This window comes from Aythya fuligula, chromosome 11 (assembly GCF_009819795.1).
Source record: "Aythya fuligula isolate bAytFul2 chromosome 11, bAytFul2.pri, whole genome shotgun sequence".
Lineage (NCBI taxonomy): Eukaryota > Metazoa > Chordata > Aves > Anseriformes > Anatidae > Aythya > Aythya fuligula.
Window position 1 is genome coordinate 8502543 of NC_045569.1, and position 24857 is coordinate 8527399.

The following is a 24857-nucleotide window of genomic DNA, read 5'->3' on the forward strand; positions in this document are numbered from 1 at the left end:
TTAAAAAAACAAATTCAATTTAAACAGAGATTTTACAGATTTTCCTCTTGGAAAAACCTTGGAGAAACCTTGCCCATACTTTCTGCATCCTTAGCCCTGTCCCAGATGCCATTTTTCAAGGCAAACCTAAAGGTCCATATGGATTTTCCAGGAAGCTGATTTGTTCAGATGACTGACAGTAGGTGTCTGGTAAGCCTGCAAGCAATGTGCACAAACTATCTCAGCTGCTTCTCTTTCTGTCTTCAGTGCAAGGAGTTCACCTTTCACACTGGCTATGAGGTGCTTGTGCAGCGACTGTTGGATGGGAGGAAGATGTGCAAAGATGTGGAGGATTTACTCAAGCAGAGGTAAGAAAATTGGAGTGGGAAAAAAAGAAACAAAAAAAGTGAATAGCTTTCATTTTGTCTCCTGTTTTGCATCTGGAAAGGCATAGTAAGCAGTTTCCAAATTCAATAATGATCCTAGTTTACACAGAAAAACCTGTTTGTGTTGAATCCTAAAGTGGTCACAACAGCTGAGTCAGGGACCACGCAGTCACCTGAACCAATGGTGACCCATTTCTGGTCCCTGTACTCCTCAGGGCTGTTTACACAGATCTGAGTATAAAGTAATTTCAGGCAAAGAAACAAAACAAATGAGAATTTGATGCTTGTTATACCTTATGAAGGAGGAGACAGAAGGTGAGTGATGGAAGTGAGCAATGAGAGCGATTATCAACATCCTAAAACCAGATGACTTAGCACAGCTTTTTGCCATGCCTTTTTTTCTAGCCTTTTTTACATGATTTGGAAAGGCAGACAATCAACGGAAGCCTGAAAGATACAAGGAGAGAAGAGAGGGGTGAAAAAATCAGAAATCCAGAGCTCCACTAAGGCTCGGGTGGTTACGGGTCCATAATCATATGGTAGCAGAGACATCCCAACAAGAAGCATTACTAAGTTTACCCTTTCAGTGGGGAACAAATGACTTGCATTTTTATTTTTATTTTTAAAGAGAGTGCTGCAGCCACATGTAGCACCTCAGTTTCCTGTAACTAACGGGAACGGGCCACCCTTCAAATACAGACAAAGCTACATATGATGCTATCAGAGCCCCTTCCTAAGCTTTCAGAACTGCCCACATAATTCACACATCTCACCACACTTTGAGTAACAATGTCGTAGTTTATCTCCATCCCCTATGTGCCTCCAAGGTGCCCTCAACAACAGCTATGGACAGCTAACACTTTTGTGGGTGTGAAAATACTTATTACACAGCTGCTCTGACTGCTTTGCTATTCATTTTTGTACTTCTGACTTAGAAAAAAAATCTGAAATTTTGGTTCTGTTTTAAAGTGGCTGAGTTTCAACAGTTGCAACATGCAGCATGAGGCACATACTCACGCATGACCTATAAGAAAGTCCCCACACTATGAATTATATACCCAGCAGGTGATAGTGGAGCAGTTCATCACAGAACTGTCTCCTTATGAATATCACTCTGCCTTCATCGATCACAGCCTCCTTTTTCCTCTCACGCTGCCCCCATCTTGTTTTTGGGTTTTGGGTTACTTTTCTAAAGGCTTCTTTTCAAGCACTGGGACTTTCACAGGGATGCGAGCTGCCAGACTGAAAGCTCATTATTTCAGACGATGAAGAGTCTCCCATCAAAATCCAAAGCTATCTGAATTGCTTTTCTTGATCACATGTGGAAGCATATTTTATTGCCATGTGTCACAGAGTCCTGAAGTCACATCACTCTGATGGTGGCTTAGCTCTGTTTAAAATAGCTCCTTTGTGACTCATAATTTACCGAGATGAGAGTTGTATTGCAGGCTTTGGGCAGACTGCACTGCAGCGTGCATCTGAGGCTATACAGAGCCGCGCTTCTGCTCAAAGCCTATCGGAGGGTTTTCTGAGAGCTGCGGGACAAGGTTCTTTCTGTTTGTGGTGGAGGCAGAAAGGGCTTTCCACAAAGGAAGAAAAAAAAATCAAAAAACCATGTAGAGTCATTTTGAGCACCTGAAAGCTGCAAGAACAAGTGTTTCCATGAGGTTTTACACAACCCCAAAACTTCCCAGTGAGCATGCATATGCCCATATGTTTGTATGAGCACGTGTGCTAGGGGAGGAGGAAGAGGACAAGAGACAGGGCACTAAATACAGAAAGAAGGTGTTATTTGTAGCTTATTCTTGGAACTTTGTCCTCAAATCATTCACAGGAATGATGTAGGAGGAGGACAAAGCGTGGGATGAATCCCTGTTCCTAGAGGCTGCCTATGTCAGGGATTTGATGCCAGAATTTCAACAAGGAGCCCTGCAGCAGGTGCCCCAAGTCCTGACAACAGCTACTCTGGCTACCCTCACCCTTTATCAGCTTTCTAACCAGATCTTTTGCTCCCAAGTACCCCTGCCTGATCCAGAGGAGGGCTGAAGAGTTTGGGGAGTGAGAAAGAGGTCGTAGATTAGATTTACATTAGATTTAAAGCACAAAATATGTTCCAGCTGTTGGCTGCTGCAGGGAAACCTAGAAGCTGTGTGCAAGAGTGCCAGAAAATGGGAAAGGCAGCACACCAAGATGTGAGAAGATGGTGTCAGCCTCCTGCCAAACGCTGCTGACCCGGGCTAGTCCGGTCCCACACATGAAGTTTGAGGAACACTTAACGCAAGAGTTATGAGAGACGGGAGCTGGCCGTTCTCTTTTCCCTTAATATACTCTGTACAAAGCCAGTTGCAAACCTGCAAGTGGGATTTCACCAGAGCCACCAGTCCAGCTGGCCACAGTGCGAGGTGCTCACTGCCATCACACGCAGAGGGACAGGAGAACGGGGAGCCAGATACTGTCAGACAGAAGTGTGCCCAAACTGCTGCCCTGTGGCGGCACTGAAACTTGTGTTAGCACACCATAGTCTAGTCAAAGCCGCGAGGATGAACAGTTGTTGTCCCTCATTTCTTCCACAAGTAGTTCACCCCAAAAATTTTAGAGTTAATTTAGAGAAATTAAAGAAATTCTGTTTCTTGTGTTTCGTACCTCAGCTGCAAAGGTAGAGTTGCACAGGAAGAGTTTTGTAAACTTTATGCTGGTTCCACTAGGAGACACTGAGAAAGTTTTTCTTTTAACAGAGCGCAAGCAGAAGAGAGATATGGGAAAGAGCTGGTTCAAATTGCCCGAAAAGCAGGAGGACAAACAGAAATCAAGTAAGCAATTCTTCTATTTTTGGTACAAATGTAAGCATTTTGGAAGCAATGTCAGACGCCTGCTTTGCTTATGAATGGGGTCATAAGCTGCTCACTTCAGCACTTCAAGGTGCTGAAGAAAATGGGGGACACCAGGGTCCTTCAAAACAAGACTCAGAAAATCTCTCTTTGGGAATTGCCAGCAGGTCTGTACTGAGAATATTCTTAATTTCAGCACTGCTAACAATGTTTAATATTTGCTTCCAAGAGCAAACTGAGTGATGGGGAACAAGGAAAAGGAAGATGTTGGTAAATGTTTCAGATGCTGGCTTGGCTAACCCTAACGCTAACCTCATAGAGACTGACAGAATAAACCCAAAGCGCAAAGACACCAAAAATTACCCTCTGCAGCAGGAAAAATGCTTAGCTTAGGAATACAATCTTTAAAACTCTTTCAAGGGATTTTACCTGAGACAAATCAATACAGCTATTGAAATACACTAAAATGACATGTTTTTCTCTGTCTCCAGTACTACTATTTTAGATCATGTATAGATTGTGTTGGGAGAGGAAGATATATGTTGGCACATAATTTAACTTAACAAACACTGCTGATAAACTGCTACTATTATTGATGGTAGCAGCAGTAATGAGACATTTGGTCATTACTGTAACAAGTAATAACACAGGAATAAAGTGGAAGAGGATGAATATTTGGGGTCATAGAAGACATGACTGAAAGAGACCTCATAGCTCATTTCTTAATCGCCCTCTCCTTTTTACATCTATTTATTGCTTTCTTTTGCTATAAGCATAGTTTCCTGCTCATATTTCACTGTAAAATTTGACCCCAAATCTTCGGACCATCATGACATGCAAGTGCCAGGCAATCACCTGTAGCACTTGCCACTGACTTGGTAGCGCATCCAGGCTGATGGGGAACTGGTGCATTAATCCAAGTGCTGGTAGTGGAGAGAGCACCGGGGCTCACTCCAGAGCACATGCAAACCTCTCTGTTTCCCTCATTACTCCATCTCCACCTTACCCTTGAACAACACATTACAGTATCACAGAGGCATAAGGAGAGGTATAAAAAGGTACAAAGAGACACCTTACTGGTGTCTCAGTACAGAGACTTAATCAGAGAAAAGGAAATTAAAATAACAGGTTAAGGATAGATGGCTTCTTTCCAAAGCAGATGATAATATTAGCAATTGGGGATTACCAAAAGGCTCCACCTAAATTTCCTTACTGGCAATTCAGAGCAGGTAGAGCAAACACGTTCAGAAACAGAGAGCTTTGGCTGCTCTTCTGTGACTTAGTGGATAACTCACAGGTCTGACTTTTCCTAAGGGATTCTAATGGCTTGATTTAGAGGCAGAGGCAAGCCCCAGGGCTGGGATATGGATCCGTGTTCTCCTGAAGTTAGAGGAAGTTTGGAACCAAGCCCAGCTCCAGTTTGATCCAGCAATTTTATAGCTTGGCATAGAAAGAAGGCTGAATATACCAACAAGGCATGTTACAGAGCTGATTTACTGTGTTTCCATAAATGCATGCCTGGCCTGGGTAGGGACTAGCACTGCAGTGATATATATTTTTTATTTTATCAGAGCGAATGTTTCATAGTACTTATTTCTGAAGCACTTTGCTTTCTCTCTTTCAGCATCCCTCTGGTTGTTTAAGGGGTTACACAGATAGGCAGTGAAAGACTTTTGTCCAGAGTACACACTTTAAAATCAGAGAAAAATGAAATCTATTGAGGACTGGAACTATTCATGGATGTGAAGTATTTGGTTTTAATGCCTTGATATTTTTGACCTGGTGTGCAGTTTGTTTGTTTAGATGGCATGCATTGCTGACAGCAGCGCTGCTCCCAGGGTCAGTCCTCCAGAGAGGCTGGAGGCAGGGAACTCACCTTCTGCCCTTAGTAAGAGCTTGAGAGGTTTGTCCTACAAGTAGCGCCCTGTGTTGCACCAAGTGCTTCCTCTTTTTAGGGTTCCCTATTATTTGATAGCACAGTGAATACTAGTAGTATCACAAATACCTGACAGGAAGTATTACAGATATCTGAATGGGGCTATTCACATCTTTGAATGTATCTTTGGGTAGCAGTATTTCTCAAATGAAGTCTAACTAAGGTGTTGTGCAGGTATGGATACCTAAAACTTGCATTCAGCAATCACCAGGAAAAAAAAACAGCTTCCTCAAACCCCTCCTCTTCCTTTTTTTTTTTTTTCTTCTCAGAATTTTACAGAACTCCCTATGCCATGCTATATATCACTGAGGAGCAAGAATTATTTTTAGATCACTTGCTTATTTCCTTGATAATGCAAAATTATCCTCTAGTCTGAATTTCAGTCACCTTTTAAGTATCTCAGTTGCTAAAGCTTTCTGTCACTTCTCCAGGAAGTCATTTCACATTCCAGTAGTTCTCATTATCAGGAAGGTGGCTGCCTGCCTTTTAAAAGGTTGATAAAAAGAAAGAAGACAACTACTGATAAACTTTCAGTGCCAGAGAACTCCCAGAAAACCTTAAGGGAAACAACCGCAAAGAAAATTAATTCTGCTTAGCACATTATAAACAAACTGCTGAACCTAATGAATTGGCTCCAAAAACCTCCCATCCCTCCAGCAGGTCAAATTGATGCTCTGTAGCAGGTAGGGAAAGCAGCGCGTGGCAGAAGCAGCACAAACCTGGGGTGAACAGCTGTCCCTGTCTAGCGGTCCAGGCAAAACATCGGTGGCAAACCCATGCTTTCCTTCACCCCCAGCTTTTGCTTGGCCTGTAGCAAGTTGCTGAATTCATCTGAATGTATAAATAGTTTCTGCTACCTGTCTTTATTTACTGAAATGTACAGATGAAGAAAGGTGCTGCTGACTCAAAAGACGAGTAGTAGGGAATGCTCACGGAAATGCAACAGCAGCGTTGGGACAACTCTCTGTTGCTCTTAGTAAAAACGTAGGTGACAGCAGACATTGGGTTTCCACCTGTATACTCTCCAGTGCTTGTTCTTCCACCATCACTACAAAAGTTTGGTATAGAGGAAGGCACAGAATGTGCTGCTGGTAGCCAGGCTGGGTGCCTCAATAGGATGAGGAGATACTGGGGACCTGTCAGCAAGCTCCTGATGAGGGAACTGACCCCTCCAGCCCCAGCCCCAGTAGTGCTTGGCAGAGACAACTATGGTCCAAAACTGTAGGGGGACACTTTACTACTGCTGATACTCAGTAGTGAAACATCTGAATCTGGGAAAAGGTCTGCCTGCACAGTCCTTGGCACTAGAAATATGAGGAAGGCACTTTGACCTGAGAGCTAGCAGGGCATGAGTTTTCAGCACTGCTTACCAGAGATGCAGTTTGCTGCAGTTGGTTCCTCACTGGTCCTTTTCTAACTGCTATAGGAAATGGCTAAGTTTAGCCTACAGCTAGAGAAAATTTTCCTACAAAGCAAGACAGGGAGATGAGGAACAACTTTTTTTTTTTTTTTTTTTTTAAATTAAAAAAGCAAAGGCAGGACTTCTAAAAGCAGTTGATGCTGGTTACCATGGGCACGGCAAACAAACACTGCAGATATCATCTCAAGAAGTAAAAGTTCCCTGAAAGTGCTGCCTAACAGCCAAAACACACATCCATTCAGCCTAGTTTAAGCAATTTTGGGCATTCTGTCTTCTTGCCCTTGCTTCAGGCACTGCAGCTGATAGAAATTATTTCCGACAGGGAAGAGAGATATCCCCTTTTGGCACGTGGCACAGACCTAACTCAGCAATTGCTGGAAGCCTTGGGAAGTTCACTCTCAAACACAGAAGGAGACATACACTTAAACACAAGTTCCATACTGCAAGAAGGGTCACGCATGCTCAGACCAAAATCTGTTCAGCCTAATATCCCGTCCCTGGCACCAGGTCTGTGTGGAAGGGCAGAACAGACCAAGCATATGAGAGTTTCTCCTAAGCAATCTGACCTTAACAACTGGTGGTTCAGGGGCTGCCAAACCAGCAGCAGCTTTATATTGAATAGCCCCCAGCAGAGTTTTCTTGGGCCTTGATCTTATTTGAAATCCTGAAACGTTTTAGCATCCACTGAATCTCCTAGCAAAGCAACGCACTTGCCTGTTACATGTAGAAGTGCCTTTTTTGTTGTTCATTTCTAACCTGCCTCACCACACTTGCCACGTTAGCTGAGACATCACAACAGAGGCAGGTTAGCATCCTTTCGGCAAGGTTTCTCAAAGCGTGCCTGCAGTGGTAAGCTGCAGTCCCCCTGCTTTTTGGTCTTACACACACACTGAGCTCCATAACACCATCGAACACCTGGAAAAGGCTGGCTGCTTCTTTCAAGGCAATCACCCGGCTGTCCCAGCGCAGCTGTGAATGAGCACTGTATGTGGAAATATGGGAAGCTGGGGAGTCTTAGAGAAAGTGCTGGGAGGAGAACAGCTATCTGAAGGGAGCGTCCCTCCCTTCAAATAGCAGTGCAGACGTAACTCTGGGGTGGGTCAGACCTAGGGAGGGACAGGGCAGAACCTGAGGAGTGGGCATGGCGTGAGGATTGCAGCAGTCAAAGTAGGAGGATGGACACTGCCCAGAAACAGACCTCTGGAGCTCACCTATCAGAAGTCAGGGTTAATGGGTATTTTAAAATATAAAGTAGAAATGAAGACATTTAAGTTTAAAGCTCTGATAACCCACTTTTTTTTTTTTAGTTTATATATTGAAATTTCATAGTCTCTAATTATCCAAGAAATTATGAAAATGATGATTACAAAGTTATAGCTGTATATTCTTGGCAAAGCACAGGTTATGCTGATTTCCAACAGGGGAAAGGGAACTACATATTATGAAGTTTAAACTGCTGTATCTTTTTATAGCCTCCATATTCTGCATTGCACACATGGGAAAGGATGCACAGGGAGTGAGGATTTTCAGCTGAGTTACAAACTGAGAACAAATTTGCAAGTGTTTACTGGTAGCACTCCCAGTAACAGATGATTCTCTTCAGAGCTCCTACCTTTCAGAGGAAACACCTTTCAGGCTGCAAGATGACTAGGAATTTCCATGCAGTAGCTTTGGGCAACTCTTCGGCAGAAGAATATGAAAAAAAGTATACCACAGAGCCCAGTTTTCAGACACATCTTCTGCTTCAGCTGAAACAGAGCCTCTGGGATCTCAGCTCTTCTGTAAAGTAACTGATGTAAACATGCGGTAGCTGGTTAAATCTGCCTCGTCTGACAACTGCTGTTTTTGTCATTTGTCCTGCTTGTCTCTTCTTGTGTATATGATTTCCTATGTTTTTCCTTCCTTCTTTTCCACTAACATCTCCTTCAGACCTTGAGAAAGGGCAGTTCTTGCAAACCTGTGCCTGCTCTGCCCTTCTCCGCAATGCCTGAAACAGAATATTTCAACGAGCATGGGGTGAGGGCACCTGTAACAAAATGCCAAACTGCTGCTTCCTGTGTATAAATATAGCATGTCTGCCACATAATATACACAATTCTCTGTATTATTCAAAAAAAGCAAACATTTTTAAACTGAGGCTAAAAACCTTTTGGAAGGTCACATTCTTCCATGGTTAAATATTTTCCACTCAAAAGTTCTGAACCTGCACAGAGTTTATACACTCACACTCTCATATCCTGAACTTTCAGGATGCTATGAAAATAGATCCAAGCATGTGCTTGAAAGAAGTGTGCCTCTGCTCAGTTGTTAAACCCAATCTAGACATGCGCTCTAGCGATGAGGACGGGCATTTTTGAGCAGGAGATGGGGAAATTCAGTCTTATGTGAGAGGTACATGAATTGTTTCAATTGTTTTACCCATTGATTGGAATGCCATAGGTCATTCTGCAGTCACAAGGGGTCTGTTTGCTCTCTTGTCCCAGCAAAGCCTGGGGAGATTTGTGCATGCTCCCAGCAACCAGCCCTGAGAATGACGGTATCACCCTGTTCCCATTCAGTCCGGGGCTGCTTCCGCTTCTGACACTTATCTGAAAATATGTAAGTAGCAACAGCAAAAGACGCATGCAGACTCACCGCAGCATTAGAGGAACTCTCCACATCTGTGGCTATTTTCATGAAAGACACGGTCCATCCCACCTGACGCTGAGCCCAGCCTGCTGCACGCTACAGCCTCCCCTAATGGCTGGCTACTCATGTTGGCGCCTTGCTGCAGCTAACTTGTAAACAGACAAAGACCTGGGCTCCAGCAGACAGAAAGGTACTGCTCAGGCCTTTTCTCCACCGCAGGTGGTTTAAACATCACACCACAGCTGGTACCTGTACAGAAATCTTTCTAGTCGCACAGGGTGCTTTTGCCTTTCTGCTTGAGGACAAGAAGAAAACATCCTGGCAAGCGATGCTAGATTTGATTCTGGCGTGCAATACTCTGCTATGTGCCTGGCATCAGGCTGGGTAGTGAGGCGTTATCTCCCTGGTTAAAGAGCACAACTTCCCCCTCCACACCCACACTTCCCTCTCCTCCACCCTCCCCAAATCCATCCCTGCAGAGACCCCCCAGGTGCACAGTGACTGAGACTTTTGGACTTGTTTCTCCCCACTTTGTTACCGCCACTACACTTCACAGAAAAAGTGTTGGTAATACCACCTTAGGTCTATCCTACATGGCAGGAGGGAAGACAGATGTTAACCATGGCCTCAGAGGGGGCAGGCAGTGAGTGGGTTTCTGAGGCAGTGGGTGAACAGGACTGCTGGAAAGCGCTCTGCAGGCAGGCTGCATCTGGCAGAGACTTCTCCCAGCTTCAGAAAGAATGTTTAAAACCAAAACAAAACCCAAAAAACAGTAAGAGCAGAACAATGTAGATTGGATTGATGTTAAAATGTAAACTGAGCAAAAAGGAAGACTATTTTAGAGGAAGGTGGGGTTATTTTCCACTTCTATTTCACCAAGTAAAGATAAAAAAGAAAGAAAATTTAAAAAGAGCTGTGGTTTTCCGGTTAGAAGAGCTTATGTTTTACTTTCCTGTGTACAAGATGTAGAGGGACTCTATGAATTACTCAATTAAATCAGTCTCTAATTCAGTGAGGAAGAAAAGTACTGAAAAAAAATGCCCAAGCCAGCAAGCCTACGGTTACAAAAGAGCCATTCACCAGGGTATGTAGTGGCCTCAGCACTGCCACTGGGAGCTCTGCTGAGTGCATCTCTAGTGCCATAAAATTCAGCCTGTGGTGACTCTGAAGAAGGTACCAGAGCCCCATCTGCAGTGCATTTCCTAGCAATCCTGGTGTCACGCAGGGCTGCCCAACACAGTCTTCTCTCCAGCAACAGCGCAGCTCCCTAGCAAAAGCAAGGTCCAAGAGACCAAACAAGGGGAAGCAAATGCTGAGAGCAGCTGGGACAGGTTCAGTTTTAAATGTTGCCACCCATGCTGTTCCAAACCCTGTGCTAAGTTCCCCTCCTGGACTGACTATAAGAAGATTTTGCAGTGAGTGAAATGAATTTATGATCAGACGTGGTGGTTCCCCGCTACTTCTCACACTGCCAAGCGAGGCCCCTCTTCTCAAATACAGGATGCATTTCCTGCCTTGAAAACAGAGGCAAGTTCTGCTGAGAGAAAGAAATCAAACCGAGCTCTCTAACGATGCATTCCGTAAATGCCTATCCTCTTAGAGGAGAGCCACAGGGACCTGCGGTCAGTACCCTAGGGAGATTGGGTTGCCAGGTAAATTTGGGCAAGTCTGCTTTGGAAAGGATTTTGAAACCTACAGAGCTAAAAATGCTGAATAATGAGCTTTACCGCCACATGCTCGCATTCTCTACACCTCTCCTTGGCTGCCCCGTTCCTCTAAAAGCTCTGTTAGTCTCCTTCTACCAATCCACTTGGAAAAACAAACACTGAAAAGTGCATATTTTACAAGAGCAGTTCAGTTCTGCTGTGCTCGAGTCAGAGGATACTACAGTACCAATATCTCAGCCACTAGATGGCAAAAATCACCAGAGGTTGCTGCGGAATGGCTGTCAAAATAGCTCTATCTGTTCCCCATTTTTCCAGGTTCAGGTTTAATCCTGTCTGCACCTGAAATTCATTTTGACAAACGTAATCTTTAAATGTCCAAGGGGGAGCCTTAACAAACAAGCACAGCAAATTCGTGTCCAACCCTATTTCACTGAGACGTTCGCAAGGGGCTGCATTGTAAAGATGCCCAAAGGTGTCTTGTCCTTAGCTGGGGTGGTTCAAGTTTTCCTGAACAGGCATGGAAACACCAGATATAAGGAAGTAAAAAAAAAAAAAAAAAAAAAAAAAAAAAAAGAGAGAGAGAGAGGAGAGGGGGAACTGTAGTTTTCCTTGAATTATTTTCAGCCTCAGGTTTTCTAATTTGGCTAGAGAAAAAAACAACAACAAAATAAATTACTACCGCAATGCCAAGCAGCACAATATACTGTGAGGATAAAGCACTGTGTAGAAGTGTTCCTAAGAGCAAGACACCCTCACTTTGGTTGCTTTGGAGTCAAACTCTCACCAATCTTATTAGAGAGTCACACCCCACAGAAGAAAGAGGCAGTAGGTACTGTATATACAAGGGTACCGACTGAATTCAAACTCTTACGTATGTCTGCTACATGGGATGCTTCCAGGAAACTCTCCAAAGTGCTGACATTATATATTTCACTGGCATAATCTGAGCATCTAGCAGCAGAGAAAAACTTATCTGTAGGATTGCTGCTGCTGCAGCCAGCACATCCCTGCAGCCCAGAAAGCATAGAGGAATACCTGAAGGATCTGTGGGTCGAGATTTGATTTACTTGTCCTCCCCCCTACATAAGCTAGCACAACAACATGGTTGCTACTCCAAGCACCATAGGGATGAAGGATCTGATTCACTGATTTCAGAACATTATTATAAAAATGGGGAAGGAAATGGCTTAAATCTATTTCTGTCTTCTTAGGGACTGTGGCCTTGCCCTAACCAGCAGCTAAGGAACTGCCTGCGCAGATCTTTTATGCCAGGAGCAAAAGGCCAGAGCTTTCTGAAATAGCAACTAAAGACCATGTGTGGGCAAATGGGTGTCCCCAGCTCATAGCCAGGTGCGTTATTATACCAGAAAACCAGCAAAACCACCTTACAGAAAGCCAGCAAAAATGAGAGAAGCTTCCTGTATGGCTTATCATGATCTACTCTGGTAGCTCTGATGTCTGGAAAACAAAATAAGCAGCAAAATGCTTTTGTCCTGGATATGTATTGATAATGATTTTTTTTTTTTCAGTATCCATTACAGCAGCTTTTTCAGCCTTGCCATAATTCAAATCACCAATATCGATGAAAAAATCTCTGAAAAACAGATTAATATGTCACGCAAAAACAGTGTGTGCAATTTGCAAGTGTCCTCTGTTTTTAAAATGTCAGTATTTACCTATTTCTAGCATGAAGTTGCTAGCATACTTCCCACATCCCATTGGACAGTCTGTAATAAAAAAATAAAAAAAAAAGGAAAAATATACTTATGGAATAAAATTAGCTTAAGTTTTCAAAATAATCCTTTAGAACTTTTAGCAGGGGAAAAGCTAACTCAGCTACTGATATTCAACTTGGTTTTTGATTTCAAGTTTTTAATTAAATGAGCTGTAATTAATCATGTTTTTTTTTTTTTTTTTTTTTTTTTTTTTTTTTCCATTGTGTTGTGAAAATTTAGTTTCCATCAAATTTTCCACTCCAGACTCACTTTGTGTGAACAAGGGTACAGAAGGAAAGGTGACTGAACCTTCAAAATGACTGAATATTGTGAGGATGATAATCTGCCACCAAAAAAAAAATTAGTTTACCATAGTTATTTCCTTGAAAAGATACTGAAAGAGTCCAACAGGTAGATGAATGCTCATGGTTTCTGGCTGAAAGCCTTTTCCTTATATTTCCATGGACAGATACGAAGCTAGATTTGGAAGCACATTGCAGGGCAGCTATCACTGAGGACAGACCCAGTCTTTCCCATCCTCTGTGCACTTTTCTTCTGCCTGGTAATGTGGTCTTGCTACTTGGACAACCAGCTTTGATTAGGAAACAGATGTCCAGCCTAAATTAACACAGGGCAATTAGGACCCTTCACGTATCTCCTAAGCCTCCTGGAACACCCAGGAGATGCAGGATTTCCCTCCCCATCTGCAGTCACACATGGTTGAGGAGTGATCTGCATCCTCTTCTTGGCTCTCCCAGTAGCCAGGCTTCAGCCAAGGAGATTTTGGAGGCTTTTCCCCTGGCCTCCAGTCTGGGGCAGCTGGGCACACTCTGGAGAGCCCAGAACTCTTTCCCTCCTTGCCTCTGAAAAACCTCAAAATCACCACACCCAATGTCTTGGCTTCTGTGTATGCAAATGTCCTTCCAGCCTGCGAACTCAGAGCTAGAGCTGATTAAGTTGAAAAGGCCCCTTACAGACTGTGCTCTTTCCTCTCCTGTCACCTCTATACTGGTCTTTCTGCTGCTTTCTAAAAGGACTCTGGTTCACCAAAAACCAGGACATCAGGTGAACTACCATTACCCCTTCACGTCCTCCTGCAACTCCCCACTGTAGGACCTCTCTCGACGCGCGGGTCCACCGGAGGAGCAGTGCCAGTTTCTGGTCACCTCCACGCTGTATATCACAGCCTGAGGCCTCATTTTACAGCACGGGTTATTCATGTTGTGCTTCTGGGATGCTGGGAGCCCCTGTGAGCAAGAGTCTCACAGCTCTCAGCGCCTCGTGTCCTTCCAAGGACGGCGAGCTGCACCACACGGGGGTGCTAGGAAAGCGCAGGACGGAGATGCTGCACAGCGGAGCTGCTCCGGCTTCAAGGGTGACCAAGGAGGAAAAATTTGCTGGTGCTGCATTCAAGACAGAAGGCGGGGCTGGCTTCTCTCTACCCTTCGGGCTAGTGCTCTGAAACCCAATTTCCCTTGACCATCTTTATTTCACTCAGTTGACTTGCATCCGTTGGCAACGTGCAAGAACAGAGAAATGTCTGTTAGCGCTCAGTTACAAATACAGATTAAAAAAGAGGGTGCACATAAGGAGCACTGCAATTCTTTGCTTCATGGAGCATTTTATTGCGTTTCCTAGTGCTAACAGATTGATGCTATTGTGTCTCTTAGCATGGTCAATTTTTATCACAGGACTATTAAGAGCTTTTTTTCTGGGTGGATCTTTTTGAGGGAAAGTTTTTCCTCTAGATTCACAATCCATCTTTCGAAACCTATGTTAACAAAGCACACTTGTTTTTGTCTCACAGCACACTGAAGGCAGCATTTGAGAGGCTTAAGCAACGTAAGTATTTACATCTTTCTTTCTGACCTGGGTTAAGACAGACACATGATTGTGTTTGCCCTCTCTGGGGTCTTTCTTTCTCTTCCCCCTCACACTTCTAACGTTTCTGTCCCTGTCCATAGTGGGGAGAGTGGAGGGAAAGGGCACTCATTAGAGTCCTTCTCCAAGGCTGGGCATCAAATCCAATCTCTGGAAGCACAGAAAACTGCTTGTTCCTCAAACTGGTCCTACCTGGATCAAATCACATAACATTAGCCCTGTTCCCACCTCTACAAACCACTAACATCAAAACAGCGTGCTTGCTTACTGTGCCCAAGGCCAAGCTAAAACCTTTCACTCAGGAAGGGCACCACCACCATAGCCAATAGGACCGTGCACCTGGGTACTGGCACCTGTGTTTGAGATAACAACACCCTTAGAAAAGCAGCTGGTGAATTAAGGTATTCTTAGAGCTTGGGTGGGGGCATTCAACAGGCTCCAGGGAGACCTTACAGCGGTCTTTCAGTATCAAAAAGGGGCCTACAAAAAGCTGGAGAGGGACTCTACCAGGGAGTGTATGGACAGGACAAGGGGTAATGGTTTTAAACTAAAAAAGGGTAGATTTAGATTAGATATAAGGAAGAAATTCTTTACTCTGAGGGCAGTGAGGAACTGGGGCACTGGCACAGGCTGCCCAGAGAAGCTGTGGCTGCCCCATCCCTGGATGCATTTAAGGCCAGGCTAGATGGGGCTTTGGGCAGCCTGGGCTGGTGGGAGGTGTCCCTGCCCATGGCAGCGGGGTGGAAGTAGGTGATCTTTAAGGTCCCTTCCAACCCAAACCATTCTGTGAGTCTATAAGTTTTGGAAAATGCAGGGCTCCATTTCAGAGCCACCAAAGCTGACAAATGCAGAGATGTTAACCAGCCACTTCCAAGAGCATCAGCCAGGTGGCCTGAAATTCAGTCCACCTTAGCTGGCCCTTGAAAATCCTCAGCTTGCAACCACCTCTGATGATGTTTGTGCAAGGCTGGAGGCAAATGGAAGAGGGACAGTGCCATAGAAGAGGGAAAGGCAGACTCCAGGGGGATGATGGGCATCAGTTCCCTCCTTCCCTCACCCCACAACACCTATGGCTGGGGTAAACGGGGCTGTGAAGAAACTCAGCCAGCCTCTGCGTTTGCCAAGGCTGCTCTGAGTGGGTGCTCCAGTTCTGCAGCAAGCTGTCGTGCCCATGTACGTGCAGGCACTGAGAGGACCTGCAATAAGCCCTGTTCAGGTTGTGTGAATCCTCAGCAATGTCAGGCTCCCTGTGTTTCTGCATGCACTTTTTTTTTTTAAAAGGCTGCTTTGCTCGTGGCAAATTGTACAGAGTCCACATCTCAGAAATATCTCCTGAAAAACGTGACTTTACATTTAAAGACCTTACTGCTGACTGCATATGAATTCTGATCTGCTTTAGAAATTGAAAGCGTTGGAAACTCTCACATCCAGCTGGCAGTTATGCTGAAGGATGAACTGAAAGGAATAGAGGAGTTCCGAGAAAGACAGAAGGAGCAAAGAAAAAAGGTGAGGAATCAGCAAAACTTGGAACCATGTTGGGTCAGCGGGCCATACTGATGACCTGCCTCCAGCCATAGGCTGGGAATAGTGCAAAAAATGATAAAATGTGCCCAGCGTGTCCTGTTCACTCGATGTACTAGACTGTGGAGGAACAACTTTCTGAGCCCAGCTACAAGTTAAGTAATGCTCTGAACTCAGGAAACAGAAGCTTTAGTCACTTCCACCGTCTCTGTGTAACTGCAGATACTATTCTTATCCCCATAAGAACTTAATCCCTTCTTTCCTCTTTTTATACCTGCACTAAGTACATTGCTATGGCATGATCCTGCATGATCTCTAACATGCAATAAAATAAAAGGATAACACAAACATCTAAAATCATAAATGATCATAATTAATCATTTATGATCATAAATGATTATAAAATCATTTTAATTTCATAAAATGAATGTTATGCTGAATGCAGCACACATGCTGAATTACATATACTGGGAATAGCATCTAGCTGATGTTATATAATAAAAATCAGAGTATATTTAAGGCTATTTCATCCTCTAGGGTCTTATTCAGCTCCAAGTCACTTGAAAAAGTAGCTCTTCACAGAGACAAGTGGTCACTCTTACTCCTCTGGTTCCACAGGCTTGAAGACAAAGAGCTGACAGTCACTTAACACTGAAAACAATGACTTAAGGAGCAGTAAAAATCAAATATCCAGTCCTTTGCCAATTTCAAACAAATGAAAATATATATGGGCAGTGTCCAATGCAGCAAAACTCATATCTACAACCCAGACAAACAGGAACTTGGAGCAGCACAGAACCAAATACGAGAGTGGGTAAAACCAGCTCTGCTTCTGACTCTGCTGCTACTGAGCTCTGAAGTTCACAACAATCCAATAAAGCAAATTACGCATGCAAATACAGACAGCGTGCACCTCGGTCATCTGCATTGCTCTCCCACACCCACACTTCACTACTGGGATCCACGAAGAGAGAGCCTCTCTCTCCTGTTGAAAACAATAAGCCTAATACTCAAATGGGAACTGTTATAGGGACCTGGGGAAAAGGTAAAATCTCCTTTGGAGTCTCAGGACCCCATTGCAAGCTGTTCTCTCTGTCTAGCATTGGCTGTGAGGAAGCCAACATCAGACATGCTAGAAGGTGTCAGTATTTGTGGTGATCTCACAAAACGCTATTTAGTGTTTGTGCTGGCTCTGCTGTAGCTGCTTTCAGGACTGTGCTGTTCAGCCTGATGTCAAGCAAGCCTCTGCGTGGCCCTGGAGGGAGTTTTGCTTGAGCAGAATGTAAAGATCAAAGGACCAGAAGTCCCACTGAAGAAACCCAGCCCCTGCCAAATAGGAGCATATCTCACTGTTGCACATGGCAGGGCACACCACAATTAAAGCCATAAAAGAAAATTCAGCACTGTCTTCCCAGTGTTGACCAGATTATGTCATGGAAATCATATTGCAGAGAGCAAAAATTTGCCAGAAGCAACTGAATATAAATTACAGAGAAACTGTTTGAGTTCAAAATGGACACGTACCCTTGCTCACATGGGTGAGACATTGGTTTGTTGTGCAAAGACACGAGATCAAGCTCTTGAGCCAGCAGATGAACTCTGCTAGCAGAGCTGATGGGCACTGTGACTAGGTGTTATGCTTAATCTCCTTAAGGGAAAAAAAAAAAAAAAAAAAAGAGGCAGAAAATGAAGACCTACATCCTATGCTATTAATGGAAACCACTGAGGCAGAATTATCTTGGATTTTTTTTTTTTTTTAAACCTGATACCGATGCTCCCTGTGTCACTTAGAAACCTGTCAGTTATAAAAGCAGAGTGAGGTAATCTTCCCCACAGGCCTGTGGCTCATAGGAAGACTCTGACAATGACTTTCCTAGAAAGAAATGCTCACTCCTGTGTGTTTCTTACAGTACGAGTCTGCAATGGAGCGCATGCAAAAGAACAAGTTGTCCCACTATAAGAAAACAATGGAGGTAAGCAAGGAGCTCCTGTGCTGGTATCTCTGCAAACCAGCTCCAGTCATAGACAGGGTGAAATCTGTATCACGTGCACCTCCCTGTGAAGAAAAGTCAAGAATGCGTGTGTGAATGTAATTGTGTAAGAGCACAAGTGTGTGTGAGAGAGAAAGAGAATGTGATTCCTGCCAGGAGGAGAAAGCTAATCTTCCCTGCCAAATGCTCTGAAGAGTCCAAAACAGACACTCAGAAAGGAATTAAGTTAAATTCAAACAGGATTTGACTCTTTCTAGGTGAAAATACTTATAGGAGAAAATGTAATTCCCCAGTCGGTGTAAATAGCATTTTAAAAAAAGTGAGGGAGTCTTACAAACAGAAGGTAACCTCTCCATATGGAAGTCTCGCAGGTACAGGAACTGCAGCCTGCTGGGTTTGGTTTCCAGGGGGCAATTGCCTCTAAGGAAAAATCGTTGCAGACCTATTGGTGCTACAGCTGGAAGGGTACTGACAACTTGTATTTATATACGGCTGTTGTACCAAATGAAGCTCTAAGAGAGCTCTTTTGGAGCAAATAAGGATTTACTTGGCTTCCGAGTACTCCCTTGGGACTGTTACCTGTGTGGGGCCAGCTCTGCCTCACAGCTTGGAGCAGCAGGCAAGACACCCATTGGCCACCTGATGCTCCAAGTCACCCTGTGGAAATGACAGCCTGTTCCCACCCGTACCCTGGGGAGCTTGTGCTCTAACCTGGGCTCCGTGCTGTAGCTCAGGCAGCTGCCTGATGCACCAACCTTGCTAGCACCGCCTGCACACCCGTGTGGAGCAGCCACGGCAGGAGATCACCTCTGCAGGGAACTGGCTGAGGCTGTACAGAGAGAACAATTTCAGGGCTGTAAGAAGAGGGCCTGATTTATGCTGCTAGCATAAATCTGACTTTTCCATTCTATTTTTAATAAGCACCTCTTTATGGTGTCACAGAGAGTTTCCTCCTTTGTCCAAGCCTGGGCACTGATTTCTTCCCCAGCATGCAAAAGAGAAAGTACCTTGAACGTCAAGTTGGAAACAACCCAGCTCTGTTCCCTACCCTCACATATGATTTCATTTCAACACAGTCAAAGAAGACGTACGAACAGAAGTGCAAGGAGGCGGATGAGGCCGAGCAGTCCTTTGAACGGACAAGTGCTTCAGGCAACCAGAAGCAAACAGAAAAGGTACCTTTGATGGCAGACCTTTGGGGTGATGCCTAAAAGGGAGAAAGCTGGGGATTTCTTTTTCAAGGTTCAACAGACCACAGTTGAACAATTCATTCCACAGGGTGCCAGGTGTTGCTTTCCTTCTAATTAACCCATTAGAATCAAAATTAAAATGAAGCACCTTCCCAAGGAGACCTTCCTTCACCTTCTTCAGTAGGGCTTGGTAACCCTGATCTTGTCCTGTGATAGATCAGGGGTTTTAAAAAGGCAGGGGAGGAACTGAGTTATCTAATTAATTTTATTTATCCCAGGCTATGATTTAATTGCTTCATGAGTTCTGAAAGCAAACTGAATGAGATTTTTCTCCAAAATTATTAATAAAAAAAAAAAAAAAAAAAAAAAGAAGAAGCAAGTCAGAAGTATGTCGCACAGTTTAGTTTTGCCTTTTGGTCACTTACATTTAGTAGGCATAGTATCTTACATTAAAACACATCTATTTCATAACATTTTTCTTCTTATGGTTAGTTTAATTCCAAGTAAATTTACAAACTCAAAAATAAATCATTGGAAATTAAGGCACTGCAGTCCTTCATGGCATTGTCTGATACTTGTAGCTGTCAATTTGCTAACTTTTAATGGGAACGTTTCACAGCAGAACAGATGGAGAAAACAAAATAAACGAACTCCCTTTGGCTCAATAAAATCAGTGCAGTGTAAGCAAAAAGGATCAAAAATCATCTCAAGGAGTGGGGAGATGGAGACTAAAATCGGCATCAGAAATTGACATTTTATTTCTAGCATTCCCTTATCTTTGATGAACAAAACCTTCCAGCTTAGCCATAAAGAGCGGACAAAACCCTGGCCCTACTGAAATTATGCCAGAGCTCTTAGCAACCTCGATGGCATCAAAATCTGACCCAGCTCCTTTCGTGCAGAAGAATCCCAGGGTGCTTCATTGCCATTATTTCCACACACATGCCAGCACATTTGAAATGCACAGGGGCATCTCACAAGAAACGTTGGCTGTTTAATTCTGCTCAGCACTTGCAAACAGTTTGGGTCAGGACAAAAATAAGAATGAAGCTTATGTTCCCAGCCTACTACACATTTTCCAACCAGCTGTGATGAGGAATACGGTCATGAGAACCCCTACCTGAGCATTGTCTTGAAGGGCAGAAAGGGAGAATGTGTTATACTGATGTCTAGAGCTGTGCTTTAATGTACTGTCTTCACCATCTGTGCAGAAAGACCTGGGAGAACAGAGCTGTCAATAATATCTGTATTTTCATTTGTTTAAAAGCTGAAGATTAAAAAAAAAAAAAAAAACTGCTTAGAGTGAATTTAGAGTGAATTTTGCTTTTAGATTTCTGAGTTGTTATGGGAAACAGCCTGGCATTTGCAAAGTGTTTCAAAGGCTGTGTTTTTTTTCATATGTATATTATATGAGGAGCTTGGGAGATGGAGATTTTTAACTGCCATTTTTTCCTGCTTGTAAGTATCTATTAGAAAAGCATGCTGGACATCATAAAGCAGCAACTTGGCCAGCAGACACAAGCTTCAGGCTGGGTCATGCTGGCACTGAGCTCCTATAGCAGGCATCCCTGAATGGACTGGTATAAATTGCCAGTTTTCCCCTGAAGCCTGTAACTTACAACTACATCTGTGAAATTTTGGTCCTTTCTTCTGCATAATCCATGTTCAACAGAACAGGTGGTTGGACTTGATGATCTTTAAGGTCTTTTCCAACTTAAATGATTCTGTGATCCTGAAGGCAGAACAGCCAAGAAGTATTTGTACTTTGAACTTTACCTTATGAGGGGAAGGGGAGGAGGCAGCAAAACATTGGGCTAGGAGCAAAAAACCACAGCAATTAATTTGGGGTGTTTCTTTCTCTTCCTGTTTCAGAGTCAGAACAAAGCCAAGCAATGCAGAGATGCAGCAAATGAAGCAGGTGATACTCTATTTGTCACAGAACTATTTTTTTTCTCAGCAAAAATCTACCAGCACACTGATTTTGATAGAGCACCACCCGAACCACCCAAGCTAGCCCTGTTTGAAGTCAGGTTTTGTGAAGTCACCTACCCAAAGACTAATGGGCAAGCTTCTAAACAACAGCAAACCTGAGAGACATTTACTTTCACTTGTGGACATGCAAATCTCATGCTGTCATTAAAGGTTTTATAGAAGACCTTCTGTAAGGACTTCACCCAGGAAAGAAAAGCTCTTCTTTAAGCAAGTTTGAAAGCACAACGACACTCAAATTGCCCCAAACCAACCCAAAACAGATAGAGAGGCCCCAGGTTCCCTGTACACGAGCACGGTAGCTTGACTACGTTCTTCAGCCAGAAACACAGTACGTGTCCAAAAGGATGTGGCCAGAAACACCTGAGCCGGCGCATGAGATCAGACTTGTCACTCACTGCTCGTGTAGAAGCTTGCACTAAATCACAGGCTCTACCTGACCTGCCCAGCAGGGAAAGAGCCTAAGGACAGTCAGTGCCTAGGTACGACCCAGGTTCTTGATCTCTCATTTGCACCGTCCCCGCTGTAAACTTTACAGATGATCTGCAAACCATGCATAGAATCCTTAGTGTAGCATAAAGTTGCAAAGAAAAAAAAAATGTCTATCTCCTTGCTGCCCACCAGTTTTAAGCTCACGTAGTCTTGTGATATACTTTAAGGCTGTGGTTTGACAAAGTAAACACGGCAAAAGCCACAGCAAAATCCTAATGGGAGAAAAAAGAGAAAGATGGTATCATTTTTTTTTTTTCCCCTAACTGTTGGGTTTCTATTATGTGTGTCTGTGTTTACAGAGAACGTGTACAAACAGAACATTGAACAGCTGGATAAGGTCAGGACAGAGTGGGAGCAGGAACATATCAAAACCTGCGAGGTAAACATTGACTTTTGCAGCAATATATTTGTGTTCTCTTTATTTTATCCTAGTTACAGTTATCGGTCTAAGACTTGAGATATTGTCCCAAGGGTTTTGCTGTTTGCTATACACCAAGTCTCAGCGTAAGAAATGTCTTTGCAAGAATGCTGCAAAACCTAAAGTAGATTTAGACATAATTGCTGGCTGTCTCACTTGCTTATGTGCCCTTTGCTTGCTCAGCATAAGTAAGTAAATATACAGGAGGGAAACAACTGCAGAGGAGCAGTATTTGAACTGGTACAACCCAGTTGCAAGCTTTTCTTGCCTGTTTTCAACTACATTACTTAAGAACCCACTAACTTTAAGGATGGTTCTCTATCACAGCCAAGATAAGACTGTTTCTTGAATAACTGCTTTGTGACAGAATGTAATTCCAGTAGAAGATGAACAGGAATATATGAAAATTCAGTTTTAGCTTAAAAGATACATTCCAAAATGGAGACAAAAAGAATTACATTAATCCATGCTGTGGTTTAAATTACATTAATCCATGTTGTGGTTTAACCCTGCTGGCAGCTGAGCACCACAAAGCCCTTTACTCACCCTCCCCCCTCTCTCTCTGGGATGGGGAGAGAATCAGGAAAATGAAGCCTGTGGGTTGAGATAGAAACAGCTTATTAGGACATAATAATAATAACAGTAATTATAATAGTCCTACTAATAATAATGTGTACAAAACAAGTGATGCACAATGCAATTGCTCAGCACTCGCTGACCGATGCCCAGCTTATCCCTGAGCACCCTGACTAGCCACCCCTATATATTGCTCAGCATGACCCCATGTGGTATGGAATACCCCTTTGGCCAGTTTGGGTCAGCTGTCCTGGCTCTGTCCCCTCCCAGCTCCTGCTGTACCCCCAGCCTGGCTGCTGGCAGGACAGAGCGAGAAGCTGAAAAGTCCTTGGCTTAGCGTAAGCAGTGCTCTGCAACAATTAAAACATCAGTGTGTTAGCAACATTCTTCTCATCCTAAATCCAAAACATAGCACCCTACCAGCTACTTGGAGGAAAATTAATTCTATCCTAGCTGAAACCAGGACAATCCATTAGAAGCAAAAGAAACATTCTTTTTAGGTAACGTCTATCAGGACGTTTTCAGAATAGCTTCTCACTGTAATGCAGGACACGTTTGAGGGTTTGTTCTCCTCCCCCCCTCCCTTTTTTTAAAAAATAAAATAAATAAATTAAAAAAAAATATATATATATATATACATATATCCCAAGTTCAATGGAGATTGAAAGTAAAGTTTTCTTGTCAAGCTAAAAAATAATATATTGTAGCATTCTGAGAGCAAACATATCTAAGCTGCTCAGAATCCTTATTTTGCATAGCATGTTATATCCACCTGCTTTTTCTCTGTGCCTTGGAGTAATCTTCCAACTGAAAGGTGGTGGCTGGGGGAGAAGTCTCTGTTTCCAGTGTGCCGAGGATGGACATAGAGATTTGCATTTGGTTCGTAAGTTTTGCACAATTTATAGGAACTGGTTAACATCCAAATCAGCCACACATTTGGTCATAACAATCCTTCAAATTCATTTGTCTGTCTGCTAAACTATGTTTTTGCTATGTTTACTTGCTTCAGGCTTTATTCCCACATAAAATAAAATGCCAGGAGAATAGGTTTCCTGTTCTCCATTTCCTCTTAAATACTACCTGTCTGGGAGCACTAGAAAGTCCCATGGCTGGCACAGCAGACATTCCATGGAAATTCTGCCAAGCCTTAATTTTCCCAAGATGCACATTCTCCCCTTCTCAAAAAGCCAACAAACAAGCAAAACATCCCACAACCTGGAACACTTCATTTCTCCCACATGGCCAAAGCCTTCATAGCCCACAGGGCTTGTGGCCTGCCCACTGCCTAGTTCAAACAGCCGGTCATGAAGGAAAGGCATTTTTAATCCCTTCTTTAAACAGTGCTTGTAGGTTGAACTGGCAGATTTCTTGAGACCTATTGAAGTACTAACGAGTACAAAAAGGCAGCTGAAGATCCCAAACTTCTGACTGCACAGCAGGGAGGAATCTGGAAGCACTCAGGTTGCTGAGGTCTGTAGCTAAGCACTAGGCACCCACAGCCTAAAAGCCTGCCTAGCAAGTGGAAGCACGGGGACAACCTTTATCACAGGGCTGTGCCATCTTCCCTGGCATGAGAAGCCCTGGTCCAGAAGCAGTCTGTTACACAGGCTGGCAGGGCACGAGGGATAAGTCTAATACAACACCCCAATTTGCAAAGGGCTTGACAACCCTGAGCCACTGCACTTCTCTTTGCTGAGCTGCATTTCCTGACCGGACACCATGTACCTGGAAAACTCCCAGCTCGCTCTCTGCTATTTCAACAGCCCTCCAGGGGCTATGTCTGTAGGCTTTTTATTCTGCGTGGACACTGAACTGCTCCTTCACTACCCTTCTGGTTCTCTTTAAAAGCTACTTCTCTCAGAAACTGGTCCCAGCACCAGCTGAGTCTCCCTTGCTTGAATCCTGACTTTTTTTTTTTTAATCTGATAAGATATTCAATGGCAGGCAGCTCACCCAACTGAATGTTCTGCTGAATATTGTATACATTTATGGTGTTCTGGACATAATTACTAGCAAATGGAAGGGGAAACAGATGGCTGGAAGCATCTGAGCTTTTCACACCTCATAGAAAACCAAAAATTGATGCTCTACTTATAACAGTATAACTTAGATATTTTTTTTTTTTTTGAATTTATTTTAAGTTTTTACAGAAAGTTCATCTGCCTCTTCTCCATCTCAGTTTACTTTTTTCCTCTTTGTTCCCTTTCACTCTCCCCAAATCTAGTCAGCTGTACAATATG

The 24857-nt window shown here is 43.5% G+C and overlaps 1 protein-coding gene across 1 annotated transcript in view; it reads left to right on the top strand.

The window, feature by feature from the left end:
* The window catches only part of PSTPIP1 (proline-serine-threonine phosphatase interacting protein 1), a 52484-nt gene that overhangs the window by 16711 nt on the left and 10916 nt on the right, over positions 1–24857 (top strand). The window contains exons 2-9 of the mRNA XM_032194959.1: positions 247–347; positions 3101–3175; positions 14367–14401; positions 15840–15946; positions 17872–17934; positions 19029–19127; positions 21015–21060; positions 21923–22002. Coding sequence (XP_032050850.1) covers positions 247–347; positions 3101–3175; positions 14367–14401; positions 15840–15946; positions 17872–17934; positions 19029–19127; positions 21015–21060; positions 21923–22002 — 606 coding nt within the window. The remainder of the gene's footprint in view (positions 1–246; positions 348–3100; positions 3176–14366; positions 14402–15839; positions 15947–17871; positions 17935–19028; positions 19128–21014; positions 21061–21922; positions 22003–24857) is intronic.